At 56.0% G+C, this 18,039-nt stretch overlaps 2 protein-coding genes across 9 annotated transcripts in view; one reads left to right on the top strand and one right to left on the bottom strand.

Annotated features, from left to right (window-relative positions):
* LOC123343878 (glucagon receptor-like) overlaps positions 1-8,506 on the top strand; it is a 32,009-nt gene extending 23,503 nt beyond the window's left edge. For 3 of the 4 annotated variants that reach the window (XM_044979373.1, XM_044979375.1, XM_044979376.1), the window contains 5 exons: positions 674-743; positions 2,144-2,232; positions 3,521-3,659; positions 4,544-4,585; positions 5,561-8,506. In XM_044979373.1, coding sequence (XP_044835308.1) covers positions 674-743; positions 2,144-2,232; positions 3,521-3,659; positions 4,544-4,585; positions 5,561-5,632 — 412 coding nt within the window. In that variant the 3' untranslated portion in view covers positions 5,633-8,506. The remainder of the gene's footprint in view (positions 1-673; positions 744-2,143; positions 2,233-3,520; positions 3,660-4,543; positions 4,586-5,560) is intronic. The other variant, XM_044979374.1, reaches the window with a different exon arrangement.
* A 3,511-nt stretch (positions 8,507-12,017) lies between these two features.
* Positions 12,018-18,039, bottom strand: part of ANKS3 (ankyrin repeat and sterile alpha motif domain containing 3) — a 34,650-nt gene continuing 28,628 nt past the window's right edge. For all 5 annotated transcript variants that reach the window (XM_044979369.1, XM_044979367.1, XM_044979370.1 and 2 more), the window contains 4 exons: positions 16,957-17,069; positions 15,974-16,057; positions 15,153-15,247; positions 12,018-14,828 (listed from right to left, as the gene is read on the bottom strand). In XM_044979369.1, coding sequence (XP_044835304.1) covers positions 15,165-15,247; positions 15,974-16,057; positions 16,957-17,069 — 280 coding nt within the window. In that variant the 3' untranslated portion in view covers positions 12,018-14,828; positions 15,153-15,164. The remainder of the gene's footprint in view (positions 14,829-15,152; positions 15,248-15,973; positions 16,058-16,956; positions 17,070-18,039) is intronic.

Raw genomic sequence — 18,039 nt, 5'->3', positions numbered from 1 at the left:
GGAGGTGCTTTCTGGGATGGTCTCTGCATAGTGGGAGCAGAGCAAAGTCCCACTCAGCTGATTTCCCACAGGCCAACAAACGGGGCTGGTCAATGCTGACCTGGGTCCCTGGAACTGGGCCCGGGAGTGAACAGTTCCATCTTCCAAGCCACGGAGCTATGGGGGATAAGCTCTCAGCCTCAATAGCCCAGCCAAGACCATTAGGAGGAGCCATGAAAAGGAGCCCATCCCTGGCCTGGCGGTGGGACTTGTGGGCTGACTCCTGGGGGTAACAAGCTCCAGCCGTCAGGGAAACACAGGCCTGACCTTCCAAGCTCCCGCTGCGGCATGTCTGAGGCACCCTCCAGGGTGTGGGGCAGGGAAAGAGACTGTCTTTCACTAGCCCACAGCTCACCAGGCTCCTGCAGTCCCTGCCCTGGCCCCTGCTGGAAGCAGACAGGTTAGCTCCGGGGGTGGATTCCAACCCCTGGAAAATGGGCAGGCTGGCACAGCTGGTGATAGTCATTCCTGCGCCTTTGGTGCTGAGGGGCAGCATCTCTGTCCAATGGGCTGGGACATCCCAATCATCCAGTGGCAGCGCTTTCACCTGGCCCCACTCTGGCTGTGGATGAAGCACAGCTCTCCTGCCTGCTGGCTCCCCGGTGTTTAACAGCATCCCTCTCTTGTGCCACAGGTGCTGGGCTCTGAATGAGAACATGGCCTACTGGTGGATCATCAGGATTCCCATCCTGCTGGCATCCCTGGTAGGTGATCTCAGAGGTCTGTGATCAGGGATCACATACGAGGCATGATATCTCTCAGGTGACAGCAGTTAGTCGCTTGCAGTCACTGATAGTCTGGCTCAGCTCAGAGGTTGAACATGGCCCAAGGATAGCAGCAGCTCTTGCTGTAGAAATCACCATCCCTAATCCACAGCACGGCACCCTTCCCTAGTGACTTCCCCACGAGCCTGCCCCAGGAGGGAGCTCAGCATCATTATCCCACTGAACAGCTGGGGAAACTGAGGCTCTGGGGAGCACTCAGCCAGTCAGGAGCAAGCACCTACACCTCTTGGCTTGCAGTCTCCTTGTCTAACCACTAGGGGGTGACAAAGAAAGGAGACTCGTCCCCAACAAGTAACTAACGCAATTGAACCCCTCTGATTAAAAGAGAAACACCCGTATGCGGGGTCCTGGCCCCAGCCCCTCCAGATTCCTGACCTGGATGTCGGGGCAAGCAGAGTCAGGCCCCCAGAGACGCCATCTCACATGTTCTGTTGAGCCCAGTGCATGCTTGAAGAGGGCTGTGTGCAGGGCCCATGCAAGGATGTTTCGCGCCCAAGGCGAAACTTCAACCTTGCGCCCTCCCGCTCTGCCCTAAGCCCTCCCCCCCCCTCCGCGGCAGCTTCCCCACTCTGCCCTGAGGCGCCCCCCCTTTGCAGCAACTCTCCACCCCCACCGTCTGCCCTGAGGCACCCCCCCACCCCCGCCCCAGCTCACCCCTGCTCCAATCAGCTTAGGCGCCGCAAGCCTGGGAGGCGGGAGAAGTGAAGCAGCCACGTCGTGCTCGGGGAGGAGGCGGGCAAGGGGCGAGCTGGGGTGGGGAGTTCCCCTGCGTGCCGCCTCCCCCCCACTTACTTGCTGCAGGCGGCCCTCCCCGCGCTCCCCTGCCCCAGCTCCCTCCGCCTAAATGCTGGTGGCGACCAGGGCGGCCGAAGATCCGGCCGCCACGGTCACTGCCAAAGAAAATGGCATCCCTCAAATCCTAGTGCTCTAGGCGACCACCTAGGTCACCTAAATGGTTGCACTGGCCCTAGCTGTGTGAGTCTAGTGGGGGCCGGGTGGCTCCCCAGGCCGTGCCGATGGGCTCGCTGTTGAGTCTCTGGGGATGTTTGTGCTGCTCCCTGCCCCACAGATATTCCTGCCTTCACTGTTACTCCCTGCACATCCCTTCCCCTCATTCCTCCAGAGGTGCTGAGCGTGACCCGCTTCCTTTCATGCTCTGCTGCCCCTGCCCTCAGAGGCCGTCACTGTCAGAGTGACCTGGGGAGCCCAGAAAGGATAAGGGGGGTGCTCAGCCTACACCCCCCCCAAGGCTGGCCCAGACAATATGCAGAGCCCCCTGGATGAATGCAGAAGTGACCCTCTGCGTCCTCCCCCCACAGATCAACCTGCTGATCTTCATGAGGATTCTCAAGGTGATCCTGGCCAAGCTGCGCGCCAACCAGAAAGGCTACGCAGACTACAAGCTCCGGTGAGCTGTCTGTGTGTGTGCCTGCTGGGAATGACTTCCCAATGGGTGCCTATTGCGCCGACCATTCTGGATCTAGCTCCCCTGCATTGTAAACCCAGGTCGGTGGGACCCACGCATGTGGACTCGGTGTGGCCAAGCCTGCGCTTGTATCCACACTGCATTGGAAGCCTGGACCTGGGTCTCACTAGCACCTCCATCCCGCACTACACAGACCGCCTGAGCCAGGTCTATGGCTTGAACTCCGTCCACATTGCACAATGATAGGTCTTGGACCCCAGTCCCAGTGGGATGCAGGCTCAGACCCACCCCCTTGTGGGACTCAGGCTTGAGTGCTTGCTGGCTCAGTTGGACAGATGTGTGTGGACTGTAGTGGGGATTGGGCTCAGAGTCTGAGCCCGGGTTCACAATGCAGTGTAGATTTGCCCTCGGCGGTCTAGCCATGCAACCCACTGTCATGCAAATAGGACTAAGGTTTTGTCAGCCATTACAGCAGGTTGTGTTAGCAAGTGGCTGTTAGCACAGGGGTGTGTGTGTGTGTGTGTGTGTGTCCATGCACACAACAGATCAAGTCTGACCTGTATATCGCAGGCCTGAACACTCCGTCCCCCCATGCACGCCTACAGGCTAGAATGCCAAAGCTGTACCACTCACTTGTCTGACTTGAGGGTCTCATTATCAATGTGCCCGTGACTCCTCCATCATTGGTACCAAATGGAGTTCGTTGTGGCCACCATTGCCCATGCCAAACACCGATCCCAGCATGCCATGCTCCATCTCAGCTGAGCAGCCTGACCGCATGGCATGCTGGGACCTGTTGCCCTCTCAGGCAGGAGTGGCTGCAGGCAGGGGCAATGGTGGGGTTTGGGTGGGTGGGTTCACTGACCCCTCTAGGGACTGGAAGGACATCTCCCATTTCACACAGGGCAGCTCCTGCAGCAAAGCCTCCCAGCTCCTCCCCGGTCTGCTCCCAGAGCAGCATCCTGCTTGCCAACAGCCAGCTCTCCACTGCCTCGTGCGGGCTCAGGCTGAGCCTGGGCAGTAACGATTCCCAGCTCCAAAGCACCATATGGCTGGTAGCTTGTGAATCCTCCTCACTCCCAGGCAGGGCAGGCAGCGAATACCCCTACGTGAGACCCCAGGCCCTTAGGCCAGGCTGGGACTAGCACTCCATCTATCTCCTCTGGCCCTCAGCACAGATGTTACCATATTTCTCCTCACACACCACCCCCGCTTTCCTGCCCCTCTGAACTCATATGAACTCTGGGAGGGGGAACTCGTCTTCTTTCAGGCTGGCCAAGGCCACGCTGACCCTCATCCCCCTCTTTGGGATCCACGAGGTGGTCTTCATCTTTGCCACGGACGAGCAGACCACAGGCATCCTGCGTTACATCAAAGTCTTCTTCACGCTGTTCCTCAACTCTTTCCAGGTGAGCCAGGAGCACTGGGGCAGCCCCGCCTCAGGCAGGAGCAGAAAGCCTGTCCCCTCTTCCCCTCCCTTGTGCCACCATCACCCAGGGGAAAGCATGGTCCTTTCCCCTCCAGTCTGTCCACATTAGCCCATCAGCCCCGCTAGCCAAGCTTCAGCCCCTCCCCTGGCCCCACTGCTGGTTTTGCGGGGCAGTGGGCCATCGAGCTGGGCTGGTGCTCAGGGGCCCCAGGACCCACACAATCACCTGCCTTCCTTGGGCTGGAAGCAGGCTGGGCCATGCCCTGGACTGATGGCCCCTGCAAAACTGTTCCCGGCAGCTATGAGGTGCAAAGCGGCATCTGGCAGCTGAAGTGTCGCACTGTGCCACACTCCAATCACCTCTGACTGTATCTGCTCGGCCCACCCCTTTCAGCATGTATCAACCCTGTGTGGCTGGCCTGGCGCTCCTGGGCTCTACCCACCTCATCTCATCGCCTGGAGCAGCCTGGAAATAGCAGGCCCAACCCTGCCTACTGTTAGAGAGGTGTACATGCCTGCATGCACTGGAGGGAGAGCCCCATTTAGGCAGTGCGGGGCCATGGCAGGCACAGGCCAGGGGCCTGTCCCTGAGGAATGGACCTGTGGGCCGAGGGCTGCCCCTCGGGAACTATACCCTCCCTCTCCTGTTGTAACGCTGCAGCGTGACCGGCTGGGGGGATTGTGACTTAGGTGAGCATGTTGGGACGGGTTGCCACTGTGTCATGGTGTGGGAGGGTTTTCCCCTCTAGCTGAAGCCAGCTGCATCCCGGAAACTGGCCCTGTGGGATGCACTGAACAGCAGCTGCCAGAGCAGCAGGGAGGAGGGTCGCTGTGCTGCCTGGCTCACCCGTGCTCTCTCCCTAGGGTTTCCTGGTTGCCGTGTTGTACTGTTTTGCCAATAAAGAGGTAGGTGCCCCTTTGTCCTGCTCCCTGCTGGGGGGTTGCTCTCTGGCCCTGGAAACACCTGCAGTCAGGGCTCTAACCCGGAGCTGTGCTCTGTAGCCCAACCCTGGGTCTCTCTCTCAGGCTTTCTCTCCATTACTCTCCTGCCAAGCTACTGCTGATTTGCTGTGTCCTGAATACAGAGACCATGCACTACTGGATATCCTGGGTGGTTAGGAGCCTTTGATTCCACTAAGAGCCTGTCGAGCTAAAAACAAACAGGTTTTATTGGCTGCATCCACCCTAGCTCAGGTAGGGGCTGCCTCGTATCATGGCTCCTAATTAGGGTTGCCAGTTTTGGTTGGATGTGTTCCTGGAGGTTTCGTCTCATAACATAATAAAGATTATTTTTTAATTCCTGGAGACTCCAGGAGAATCCTGGAGGGTTAGCAACCCTACTTCCAACCTATTTGCAGTCCAGGGCCACCGTGCCAGGAGTCCGAGATCTGTATCCCTTTGCTGCCACACCCATGTTTAATACCAAGGGGAGGCCTCACCCACAGCTCCCAGAATGCAATGCTCTGTCTCAGTCAGAGCACCCAGCAGCTCAGCTCTGCAAGTTGCATTTCTGTGCTAAGCAAGAAGGCAGCCCAAGGCCACGCTGCAGAACTGGCGATACCATGCCCTGTGGCCACATCGGCCGTGGGCCAGCATGCCCCGGGGCTCACATAGAAACACAGCGGTGCTGTTTTTCAGTCCTTTGGGGGCAGGAACTGCCTCTTCCTATTGCATGGGCCAAATCCCTCCCTGGAGCAACTCCACTGAAGCCAGGGCCTTGTACCTGTGCTGAGTTCGGCCCACGCCTCTGGGGCCCTGATCCTGACCAGCATCTCTGGGGCTAATGGAACGTAAGCCCTACGCAGGCCTGGGGCAGCAGCTGTGAACCTCCCAAGAGGCTGTGAAGAAGAGTAGCTCACAAGCTCCTTTCCTCCCTCCTAGGTGAAGTCAGAAATGAAGAAGAAATGGCAGCTCTGGAAGCTTGACCATCCGGTGCTCTGCTGCACACAGTGATGGCTGCACTGCTCCGCCGAGGGCAACCTGCCTGGGAAAGCCACAGGAGAAGAGTTGGCCCCAGATTGATGGCTGGGGGAGTAGGCCAAGAGGCCTGCCATGCTCCTGAGCCCTGGAGGGGCTGTACCTAGTACTGCATCTCTGCAGACGAGGGCCTTGGGGATTGTCTGTGCACCAGATGCCGTGGAGGGCAGGGCCAGGGATGGAGAACAATGGGCCCAGCTGGAGTTGCAGCAGGGCAAAGCACCTGTTTCCAAAACATAGCTGCATCTGAGAGCCACAGGTGCTGGTGCAAGCACTGCCTGAACTGAGGAGCAGAAGCTGGGATCCTGCAGGCCTACACTGCAGCAGAACAGCCACTCCTGAGGCTCCGATGGGGCGAGGGACACACAGCTGTGGAGATACTCTCAGAAGATATGGGAGGCCCCGAGATGAGACCCTGCTGTTTATGCTGCACTGCATAACAGGACACCGAGGGTGTGGGGAAACAGCCCCCCGACTCCTGCTAGTGTCCTCTGCTACCTGACCCTCTGGTGCAGCACCTGAAATCTACCTCTGCAGGATGCACCCTTCAGCAGGCAGCACTGCATCCAGCAAACCTCCATCCCCAGCAGCACTGCTGTCGCTGGACCCCCTGCTGGAGCGAGACACGGAAACCTCAGCATATGGGGATGGAGTCTGACTGGGTCACAACTGTCCGAGGACAGGCCAGACTGCAGCAATGAGACACTGCTGTGATCACTGTGCGGTAGGGGACAACAGTTAGGGCATGGCTGCAAGTGGAGCTAGGCCTGTTGCTAAGCCCTTAGCCACAACTGATCCAGGCCTACATGCGGGGAGCTGGAAGGCTCACACATCTGATCCATGGGGGTGCAGCTCTCACCCTGTAAATCGGGGGCACCCTCACCCTCTCCTCAGCTGTTAGCTGGGGAGACATTTCAGAAGCTGGAGGGCTGGGACAGGCCTGTTTGCTTAGCCCCAGGGAACCCCATTGTGGGTTTGAGCTGCCTGTCACTGGCCCATACGTGACCAGCAGGCTGGCTGTGACTGCCTGGCACGGATGTCTCATAGCTGAGTGGCAGGGAAGCCAGAGTGGTTGTCGAAACACGGCTCAGCTGACTTGTCTAGCCTTGTGAGGTCAGCCTCAGGGGTGGGTGGGAGCTCAGAAACCTAGTTTCTTTGCATCACTCAACTTCTCCAACACATTGGGCCTGGGCTTTCAGCCCCCTTCCCCCAGCCCCATAGTAGATCCAAGTCAAAGATCCATCATCGTCTGCCTTCCTCTCCTTCCCATCGGCCTGCCCAGCTAGCCCCAAAGCCTGCTGTTCTCCTCCTCTTCAGAGCCTCCTTCTGCCCAGCTGAACTGGCCCGAACTGTCTTAGCCGATCCCCCTCACAACAGCCTCTGAGCACCTCAACCTCTTTAATGTATTTATCCTCGGAGCTCAGCCTTGCCTCCCAGGACTGGTGCTGTCCCCACTTTACACAGATGAAGAATTGAGGCTGGAGAGATGCACGTGAGTGACCCAAGGTCAGGCAGGGGCAGTGCTGGGCACTGAACCTGGCTCTCACCTGTAGACGCTGGTCCTCTGAGCTGCATCCACCTCTAAGTGCTGGGTTCCGGGCAGGTAACCTGTATAGCATACGTGCAGGCTTGGGGCAGGCAGCCTCTTAACAGTGAGTGGTCCGACTACGTTAGACCCTGGTAACCCGATGGGAGTGCTGAGGTCGGGTTGCATCAGTCATGACACCACCTCGTCCCTCTCAGGTCAGGTTCAGGTCGGCTGTGATTGAGCTGGGTTGGGTCAAGCTTTAACATTAGGCCTGAGCAGACCTGCTCACGAGTCCTAGGCTAGCGCCCTACCCCTGGGCCCTCCTTCCTCTCTCTGCCTGGGCCAGTGCTCACCCCCTCTTCCATGGCTGCAGCAACTGAAAAGTGCTAGGCTGGTACAGCTAAACAGGCAGCCTGCTCCCGTCGGGCAGGCTTGCCCATCCTCTGTGCTCGGGAACTCTGCTGCTGGCACCAGGGAAGGGTGGGAGCTTCTGGAGCTTGCCAAGCAAGGGGTTGGATTTGCAAGCTGTTCTGCTTCCAGCCCAGGTGGCAGTGGACTGGCTGGGGCAGTACAGTCAGCTACATGCCCAGAGGAAGTGCAGAAAATGCTCTTCTCCAGGCCCCCTGAATCCAGATTGACAGGGCTGGAGTCTAGTCTGCTGCTCATCCACAGTTTGGGGCCTCCCGACCCTGGACTATGGGCGTGTAGTCTCCATAGCCCAGCCAGTCCTCTGTGTCCTGGCTGCAGGCGCTGGGGAGAAGCCAATGGTCACTTCCTGTGATGTGGATTCTGGGGTGCTAGGAAGTGGGCTGGGACCAGCAAGGCATTTCTCCTAGATCAAGCCAGAGCCCTCTGCCGGGCACAGCTTCTGATCTGGGGCAGATTGCAACTGATGCTCTAGAGGTGGCGGGAGCCTCATTTCATCTTCACAGCCGTGAGCCCCCCCAGACACAATGGGCTCTGCTGTAAATCACACCTGTGGTGTCGCCCGCTGCTGCCCAAGTGCCTCAGGCCCATGCAGTTTATGCACAGACCTTTCTTTACAGGGCTTCACTTCCCCATCTCCTGGTGGATAAAGAGCAGCATCGTGCCCACCAGCTGCCAACTGCTGGAGCTACACCTGCCTGACTCGGGTTCTGAGCCCTCTCCCCAAGGGCAGGGACGTGAACTCCTGGCATGGGAGCAGATGTCAGCAGCAGCCAGAATGCTGCCTGAAGCTGCCCTCACCTTCAGTAGAAGAATGTGTGCTGTAGGGACCATGGCTTCTCCCAGGCAATGCTCCAGCAGCAGCAGCAGCAGAACAGACCACAGCTCCCAGGCAGGCTGCCCCAGTCTCTCACTTTATGCAATTTAGATTCAGGTGGTCCCTCAGGCTCCTGGCAAGTTGCCAATGTGACCTCTTGGCTGCAAGCAGTGTCTAAGGGCCCCAACCAATGCAGTGCTCTGTGGAGGGGCTGGATAATGCAGCCCCTCCAGAGAGTTGCAGGAGGGATTGGTCCTGGGCTTTTACAGGCTGGCAAGGAGCCATCCTAGCTGTTTCTGGGCTCAGCTGCACCTGGGTTTGAGGCTGGAGGAAGTTCTGCAGGAGCCCTCGTTAGCTAGCCAGCTGCTAAGGAGCACCAGAGCATTTTGCACATTGTCTTTTCACGTGTAAATAAATGTTTATTTTTTCAGCAAGGAAATGTGCTCTGCTGTTTTGGGGGGCTAAGTGGGGGGGAAGCCACCTGGGCACGGAGGGAAAAGGGCAGCAGCTCTAGGGCATGAGCTGGGAATTTACCAGAATCAAGTGGGCAAGTGTTTGACTGGCTTCTTACTGGGGACCCATTTCACTCTTGTGGCTCCGGTAGGCACCCCCCGCCCCCCTCCATCTGCACAGAGCACCATGTTCACTCCTTAACCAGAGAAGCAGGTGAAAACCAAACCCCGTTGACCAATAACCCCTTGCAGAGAATCCAAAACACCACAAGCTCTTCCTTGGCTTTGTATTTCACTCAGCTGGGCCCACATCCTCAGAGCAGGCAGCTTCTCACCCCACTGAGCCATGGGGCTGGCTAGATTCTTCTCCATGCTAGCATCATACTGCAGCATCTGTCTCTCTTTCGGGCCTGAGCCAAAGCCCACTGCAGTTCATGGAACGATTCTCCAACTCCAAGAGGCCAGCAAGATGAACGTCTTCCATTGTGTGCCCCCTTCCCTCCCAGTTTCACAGAAACATTTGTATGGGGTTCAGCTGCCGTAAGGCCTCCACAGCAGTCTGCCCAGGTCCTACTGGATAGAGTCTGAAATCAGCTGATGGCTGGGCAGCCAGCCCCTCCCAGCCAGAGGCGGATTTATCATGAAACAAACAGTGCAGTGGCACGGGGCCCCCAATGACAGAGGGCCCCCAAAATGCAGGACAAATCTCATCTGACAACCTGCCCCCCAGTCCCAGCCAGCAGCGCAGCAAGGCTCATGCAGGCAGGCTGCCTGCATTCCATGGATGGTGGCCCCCCGCTGATCCCAGAAGTGGCTGGCTACTGGCACGTCTCTGCATGCCCCTGGTGGGCTCCACGTGCTGTCCCTGCCCCAGGCAGCGCACAGAGAACCACTGCCCCCCTCCCTGCAAGGGGCATGCAGAGATGTGCCAGCAGCAGCACATCAGGGTGAAGGCAGCTCCTTGCCCGTGCCACTCCTGGAAGCGGCTGCCATGTCCCTGTTGCCCCGGGGTAGGGTGGGGTGGGGTGTTTCCACGTGTTGCCATGTCTCCAAGAGCCGACTCCACAGCTCCCATTGGCCAAGAACAGCGACCAATGGGAGCTATGGGGGTGGTGCCTGTGGATAGCTGCATGCAGAGACCCCGCCCTGCCTAGGAGCCACTGGTCGCTTTGGGAAGAGATTGTTCTTTTTTTTGGCTGGGTCCTGGGGGAGGGAGAAGACCCGAAAATGAAGCTGTGCACAGGGCCCCACTAACTCTAAATCCGCCACTGCTCCCAGCTAGGCAAAAAGTAGTCAGGAAGCTCTGTGGCACATGGACAGTGCTAGCCAACTCTAGAGGAACAGGCAGGATCGACTATCAAGCACACAGTGTGGGACATCCGCATATAGGCCTGAACATGCTGATCAAGGAGCTTTGGTTTGGCTGGAGAGAGAGACTAAGCTCAAGCCACTTCAAAAACCAGACAATGATTTAAACAATCTCTTATCTCCCTGGCGTCGTCTCTGCACAGATGGGCTATAGGCTGGGGCAAGTGATTTGTGAAAGCCGCTACAGTCTGATACGGGATTTGGACCATTCGGAGATGAGAATCAGGCCATGGGTCACTAGCTAGATTCACGGCCTAAATTCCGGCCTGCAATCAGTGCTGAGGCCAAGCCCATGCTCCCTCAAACCATTTCTAAACCCATTTGTAATGCACTTTGCCACATGCTCAGCTCTCCTCCCACAGTTGGGGCTGTTGAGGCTTACAAAGTGGAAGTGGCCAAAGGCACAAACAGACTGAGGGGAATAGCCCAAGTGATCAGGCTGAGAGGGGGAGGCAGCACAATTTAACCCAGAAGCTCCCTTGTTGGGTCAGCCCCCTGCTCCCCAACCCATCTCTCAGCACACCACATGCTGCTGTCACTTCTGCTGCAGAACCAGCCTAGAGCTAGTATGCAGCATGTCAGGCAGTGCCAAAGATGTGCCCTTTGGAAGTCTGTGTATATGGGAAGAATTGCAAAGATTTGCTATTTCGATTTGATTCCAAGTGACAGACAATAAGATCAGTGGTTGCAGCGATGCTGTAGGTGTGTTAGCCCCAGGATAGTAGAGAGACAAGCTGGGTAAGGAAGAGCTTTGAGTGGCTCAAAAGTTTGTCTCACCAACAGAAGCTGGTCCAGTAAAAAAGATATTACCTCCTCCACCTTGTCTCTCTAAAATTATTGCACAGTTCAGCCTCTTATAAAACACAGCTCCATGCCCCTACAGCCAGCACGGAGGGTGGGTACTAGCCACTGGGCTGCATATCAAGCTGAGTGATTGGCATTTTGTTTAACAAATCACAGTGGAACATCCCATTCTTTGCAAGACAGTAAGAGCTAGTGGGCAGCTGGAGACGCGTGTACCGCCTCCTGCACAGCCTCTTCTCACCCCGAACGCTGATGGAAGACACCTGTAAAAGAGCTTGTCTACAGAGGGCCGCTGACCAGCCTAACGCTAGCAGAATTACTTCACTATAGCTAAGTCAGTCAATATCCCTGTGTACACAAACCTTAAGACCTGACCAATGGAGAGGTCTGGTGAAGTCAATAGACTATTGACATGTGAAAGACCAGGCCAATGGGGGAAAGGGGGTCTGGGTTCAATGACAAATGTTTAGGGAGCCCCATAGTCTTTCCATTCTATGCTGCTCTGTGTAGAATGTGGCTGAACACAGTGATGCTCTACTGGCCTTAGGAGGCCATGGCAGTCAAGTGCAGGGCAGAGCAGTCCTGAGATGGCTAACTTATTCTGAGGGCCACGCAGGTCCCTGACCAGCCTGGCTTAGGGGAGGCTCAACTGGTGGCCTAAAAGCTACTTTTGCACCCCCCCCCCCATTCCTAGGAGCAAGCTGAGCGTGAGCAGAAGAAAATCACACCTCATGTGTTAGCATTTCCCACCACCTCTTCCTGCTATTCCACCTCTCTCCAGCAATTCCCTTCTCCGTGCAGGTGATAGAGATACTGCTCCAGCACAGGAGTTAGGGACGCTAGAGGGACAACCGCAGTGCGCCGAGCCCTTCCCCACAGCCACAGCAGTGGGAGCCCTGCTCACACCTGGCTCTAGTCCACTGCTCAACATGCAACCGGCGACCCGACCAAACTAGTGCCAACAGATCCAATCACTGATTTATTCACCAAACACGGTGCACATTAATTTTGGTCTCACGCGTAAGAGAAAACAGAAGTACAAACAAAGCCATGCACCGAGCATATTGGTGTGGCAAACTCACCCCCCTCCTGGCTGCTTTGAGAAGCAAACCAGGAAGGTTTGGAGACACCAAAGCACAATGAATTCAGTGCTCCACCGGCACAGAGATTAACTCTGCAGGCCATTTGCATGGTCCAGTCTCTTTGGCATTGGGCAGCGGAGCAGAGGGAAGATCCTGGCTCCGAGGATGGAGTCACAGCAGGTATTGCACTTTGGGGTTTGTGGTCAAGATCTAAAAATAAAATACAGCTTTTTCCCCTTTACCAGCAAAGAGAAAAGTACTTTCCCCAGCTCACCACAGCCCCCATCACAGGGGCACGGTCTTTGTCCAGAGGGCTGCAAGAACTAAGGCTGCTCCAATCACTATACAGCATTGGAAATCGTGTCACTTGGACAGGGCACTCTGAGCCACGCGAACACTACCCATGAGAGCTCCCAGGGGCAGCAGCAGCAGCACCAGGTCAGAGCAGCCAGTGGCCAAGACATCTCCATGAGCTAGAGCAGTGTATGTGAGGGGCCAATGCACGCCGCAGTCGGTCTTCCTGCAGCAGCCCCTGTTACCGGAGCTCTCATTTCCAGCTCCCGGGGGCTGGAGCAGGAACACAGGCTGAAGACGACCCATTTCCACATACAGATAATGGCACTGAACGTACCCGGCAGGTAAGAGGGAAGTGTCCGAGGCCTGCAGCATTTAAGAGAGAGACAGAGACAGAGACAGAGACAGAGACAGAGAGTGTGTGTGTGTGTGTCTTTCTTTCACTCCGCTCCCTGGAGAGCCCCATTCACCATCTCATTCTTGTGCTATCAACCCACACACGCCCTCCTCCTGGTTGCTCTGCAAGAGCCCACGGCACTAGTGTCTAAGAGTCCAACCCCCATGCCCAGCGTTCTCATGCTGTGGGGCCAATGCGGGGGCTAAGGACTGCATGGAAACATTTTTGAACTTTATGGGTTCTTGGAGGGAAGGAAGGAGAGGAAGCTTCAGTCCACTAAATGAAAGGGATGAGCAGCCCGGCAGGGGACCTCCCAGTGGGAGGAGATGGCAAAGGAGGTTGGAGAAGCACAAGGAGAACACAATGCCTAGTGCCTGGCTGCCCGTGGCCCAGAGGAGAGCAGGACTCAGCTGCCTGAGGCCCACGGACGCCATGAGAAAGGGTGCCTCACAAAACCCTCAAGAGATGGAAGCCAAGATTTCCAAACATGCCCAGCCTGAGCACCTTGGGTCGAGCTTTCTTCCAACCCTTCCCATCCAGCAGCTTCAAAGGCCCATCCCATGGAGAAAACAGGAGGCCCCTTCCTGCTCCCCCAGAGTGCAGGGAGAAGATGGCAGCCCTGCCTGCGGGACAAGCAGCCTCCATGCAGGCAGGGCAGGAATCTAGAAATGGCAGGCATGAAGTCCATTCATGGGGGCAGAGGTGCCAAGCTCAAGTCTGAAGGAGAGAGGCTTGGACACAAGAACAGGAGCCAGGGCCTGAGGGAGGGTGGGGAGCCAGCTAATGGGTTCCCAGGGGAGAGGATCCCCCACGGAACAGGCTCCTGGTCTTAGACGCCTGCGCTAAGGTCTCCTGCGACTGCCTTCACACAGGGGCAGACCTGAGGGGAGGGCTGTGGTGCTCACAGTCAGGTGTTACCCTGGGGGAGGGTTTTATAGCACCAATTGCAGGGCCAAGCCCTGCATGCAGCACAGAGCACGTAGCTCACACACAAGTGCTTGGGGATAGTATAAACTCACATCAGGCAAGAGCTGCACACGCCCTCCTCTCATGTGGCTCCTGGCTCCCTCGTCCTAATGGGCCAGTGCTGCACCAGCAGGAGCTGCTGCCTGCGGAAGAAGCTTCTGGGAGCACACTGGCTCGGCAGAAGCAAGGCCTTTGAAATGTGCTAACCTGGGGGTTTAATGTGGACATTCATGGACTCGGGGAAGGATCAGGGCCAGCTGCCAAGTCAGCGCCAACGGGGGGTCTGCACCCATAATGAAACAGAGAAGCACGGTTAGGACACTCAAGTGATCCCATAGCTCCTGCCTCCTCGGAAGCCGGTAACAGCTGAACCGCTGCAGGCTGCCAGGAGGGGGAGCTCTCCACAGGCTAGAGCTGCAGAGCTCACTATGTTCAATCTCCCAGATCCTACAAGGGCTGCAGCTTGGGGCTGTTTGATCCTGTCTCAAAGGGGAGGCTCAGCCCACTGAACTGCAGGACACTCCCATTTCCAAAGCACTGGATCTCACCCTATCAGCCACCACTGTGCTGTCCTTTGCTCTGTGTGTCACACGTTTGCTGGGTCAGCCTGCGGGCAGAGACCAAACGGAGGGAACGAGTTACGAGGGGTTGTGGCGGGGAGGGGCATAAGGGAATCCGACTGCTACAGACAAGGGTTGGCTCTGTAAAAATATCAGGCAGCATTAAGTGAAACTGAGGCAGTCTCTCCATGGGCAGCTAGAGGCCAATTAGCCCTGATGCTTCAGCTCTTAACACTCTAACCCTTGGACAGGGAAAGCAAACCGTCTGTGACAGGAACCTGGAGATCAGCCCAGTTGAGGCAGCCTGCCCACTTGACTCCTCGTCCTCCACCATCCCCAGCTGGCTGACCCCCTTCTCCAGGCACCCGCCTGCCTCCTTGGCGCTCTCAGCAGAGGAGCCGTGCTGGCGGACCAGCCTTGCGCTCGTTCTCCCAGGCACTCAGCTTCCGGGTGGAACCATCACCCGACGTCAGAATTCCTGCAAGAGAGAAGGAGCCACTCAGAGGTCAAGAGCCCCCACAGCTTATTGGAAAATTAACCCTTTGCTGGGGGCAGCAGGAACATCACTGTGAACAGTAGCTCGCTGCAGTTCCCATCAGCAACTCTCTAATCAAGGGGCCTACATGGAAAGGCCGCCACTGATAGCAACCCCTGGGAGTTTGGCAGGGCAGGACAGAGGTGTGTAGGCAGAGTTATGGGGGGAGGGAGCTGGAAGGAGCTGCATGGCTACAGTGCCTCTAGCCAGACCCTGCTTTAATGGGCATTGACATGGGTCAGTATTTCCAAACCCCTCCCCACTCACCATCCTGCTCCATTAGGACTCTGGCCAGCTCTGCTTGCCTCGCTCCGAGGCCTGTAGCCGCGCGAGGTTCTGAGTCACAGAATGCAGGGCATTCCCTAAGGGCATAACCAAAATCCATTAGCCAGCAGCCCAGGGCACCACCAGACAAGGGGCAGGGGAAAGGCTCAGCCAGTAGGGTCGCTGCATTCCTGTCTCTCTCTCCCCCACACCTTGCCGCCCTCCAAACCACTGCTTCACTAGCTTCCTGCCACTGGGTCCAGCTTCCACTAGTCAGGAGAATGGGGCACGAACGCTGGAGGCACACAAAGGCAGCTCCTTGGCCACAGAGCTGGAGCAAGGCCAGTGCAAGAAGCCAGCACACCTCACCATGGGTAGATTAGCAGGGGATGGAGTACGGAGAGAAGAAGGGCTCCCCAGGCTCTGCTCCAGCCGGTTTCTATTGCGTCACAGAGAAAGGCTGCTTCTGTCCTTCATTCTAACTAAGAAGGAGCCACCCTGAGGTGTACAGGAGGGAGGATTTGTGCTGCACAGCAGCTGGAGAAGAGAGTAATTACTCCTGCTGCCTACAGGTGTCAGCATGACTCACTAGTACAGCTGGGCCAGATGGCCGTGGGTTCAAGCCCCCACACAAGGATCCAGGGCTGATCTGGCACTAGTGGGAGAGCCATAGTAAGACGTGTTATGTTTTGCAGGGGGCAGGTATCTTTTGCCCACTCTCCAGTTACCACCTGTCTTAGAAACCAAGTGTCCTTTGGTGTATTTCAAAGGGAGTTGGGGATAATCCTAGTGACTTAACCCCCCCGAGACCCTCTCTGCCTTACCTATATCTCCGACACGCTCCTCCAGGAAAGCTGACAGCTCAGGCAGGCTCAGGGACTTCAAGGAAACTGACCATCCTTCTAGACCTGGGAGATTAAAAGCAGAGAGATTCTCACCAACCACTGCAGCTTCTCCATGGCAAGAGCAGAGAAGCGAGGGCTTGGGGCTCAGTTCCCCTCACAGTCTTCATGCCCATAGCAGCTTGAATTGGTTGGTTTTGATTTACTGAGATCTTGTATCAAATGAGTTCCTACAATGCAAATGTGTGACAAGCAGCAAGTTCCCTCTGTCCGCTAATTGTGCCAAAGAGGGATTGTGCTTGCGTCGCACAGTTGGCTATTTATAAAGCAACCTGGCTTAACGTTTGTACCTTGTCACCCTAGAGATGCTCAATAGGTCAAATACGAGGAGAATCTCAAGGAAACTGAAGACAAGAAATGAAGATGGACCTCTCATTTCTGCAACGTCCTCAGCTCCCCAGGGTGCTTCATAAACAGCTGTCAGTGGAGCAGTCGGATCAGTAGCAAACTGCCTGTGACACGCTCAGACAGGCCGACTGGTTTGCACAGATGGATGTTTTCCCAAGTATTCCCTCCCACGCCTAGTTCTTGTCAATGGTGACACCTGCAAGGTCCCCACCACCTCCTACTCGTCCAGGGGTAAAAATCTTCAAAAGCACTAGGAACTTGCATTCCATTTTCAAAGGTACTGAGGAGCCCAAGTCCCACTGAAAGTCAATGGGATTAGATGCTTTTGAAAAATTTACTCTAAATCTCTCTCATTAACGACAGTTTTTAAAGGATCTGTTCGTAGCTCAGCCATTTTGGATGCCTCATTAGTTTCACCCTCATCTATTAAAGCATCTGCTTTCTCTCTGGTGCCTCTCATACCCCTTTGGCTGCATTCATTCAGTCTGATTGTTTGCTGCCTTATCTTTTCCCTGCAGCCTGGACCATTCATAGTCACAGCAGCACCTGGCTCTTACCTTCTCCCTTGGGCCATCTGCCCTCACCAGCTCCCAGCCGTGCCTTGGTCTCCAGCATCCTGCCAGCCAGGTGCCCTTCCTTCAGCCGTGAACATAGCTCTGCCTGACAGGCTCTACCAAATGAGACCAAACCCCCATTAGCAAGGCATGTGCAGTACTGGGAAATAACCTGCCAGTGCCCTCCTGTGTCCAGAAATACCTGCCTTGGCAGCCAAGGGATCACATGCTTCTTGGGGCAAGCAGCTCACTGGATTATAAACTGCCCTTCACAGGCATAGGCAGATGTGCCTGAGACAAGAGCCCCGCATGCCTTCTACAGCAATCCCTGCCCCTGTGAACAGAACAGCTGCAGGGGTCAGTGAAAAAGGAGGAGGCAGGGAAAGGTCCAGGCCTGCGTTTCACACAAATGCCCCTCAGGCTGGATCTGGTCTACATGACATTCAAGCCTGGTCCGCACCCAAAGTTACACACTTGTAATTTAGAAATGCAAGTGAAATCAATACACTTAAAGGTTTAAACTGAAGCAAGAGGGTCCACACACAAAGCTGCACAGTTTAACATCACACTTTTAGTTAAGCCAGTGCAGCTTCAGTGTACAGACAAGCCCGGACTCTGTGCACAACCTCAACTTTCATTTAAAAAGAGAGAATTTAAGTGTCTTGCCTTGAGATTGTGAAGGAAACCTTCCACATGTGAACTGCTGCTTTCCTGAGTCTGCAGTCAGCTTCTGTGTGGCTCAAAAACTTCTCTCCCCCACAACAGAACTTGGTCCAATAAAAGATATGACCGCCCCTGCCTTGTCTCCAATATCCTGAGACCAACATGGCTACAACTACACTGTGGACAATGAAGTCCCTAATAAGTTAGCAATAACTAAACTGAGTCACCATACACAGGCCAGATTTTACTCTGGATCTCTGGGCAATCCTGCCATTGCCACCAACACCAGTTCTGCTGTGGATGGAGGGGCACACAGAGTCCTAACATTATATTCTGACCCATATGCCACAATGAAAAGTGCAATTGGATCCCTGCACCAAATTAGTTTGACATCCTTCCTCTAGGCAGACAGCAGCTCAATGC

The sequence above is a fragment of the Mauremys mutica genome, chromosome 11, assembly GCF_020497125.1.
Source record: "Mauremys mutica isolate MM-2020 ecotype Southern chromosome 11, ASM2049712v1, whole genome shotgun sequence".
Classification (NCBI taxonomy): Eukaryota; Metazoa; Chordata; order Testudines; family Geoemydidae; genus Mauremys; species Mauremys mutica.
Note: the sequence above shows the minus strand (reverse complement) of the source record. Positions and strands in the feature narration are given on the sequence as shown.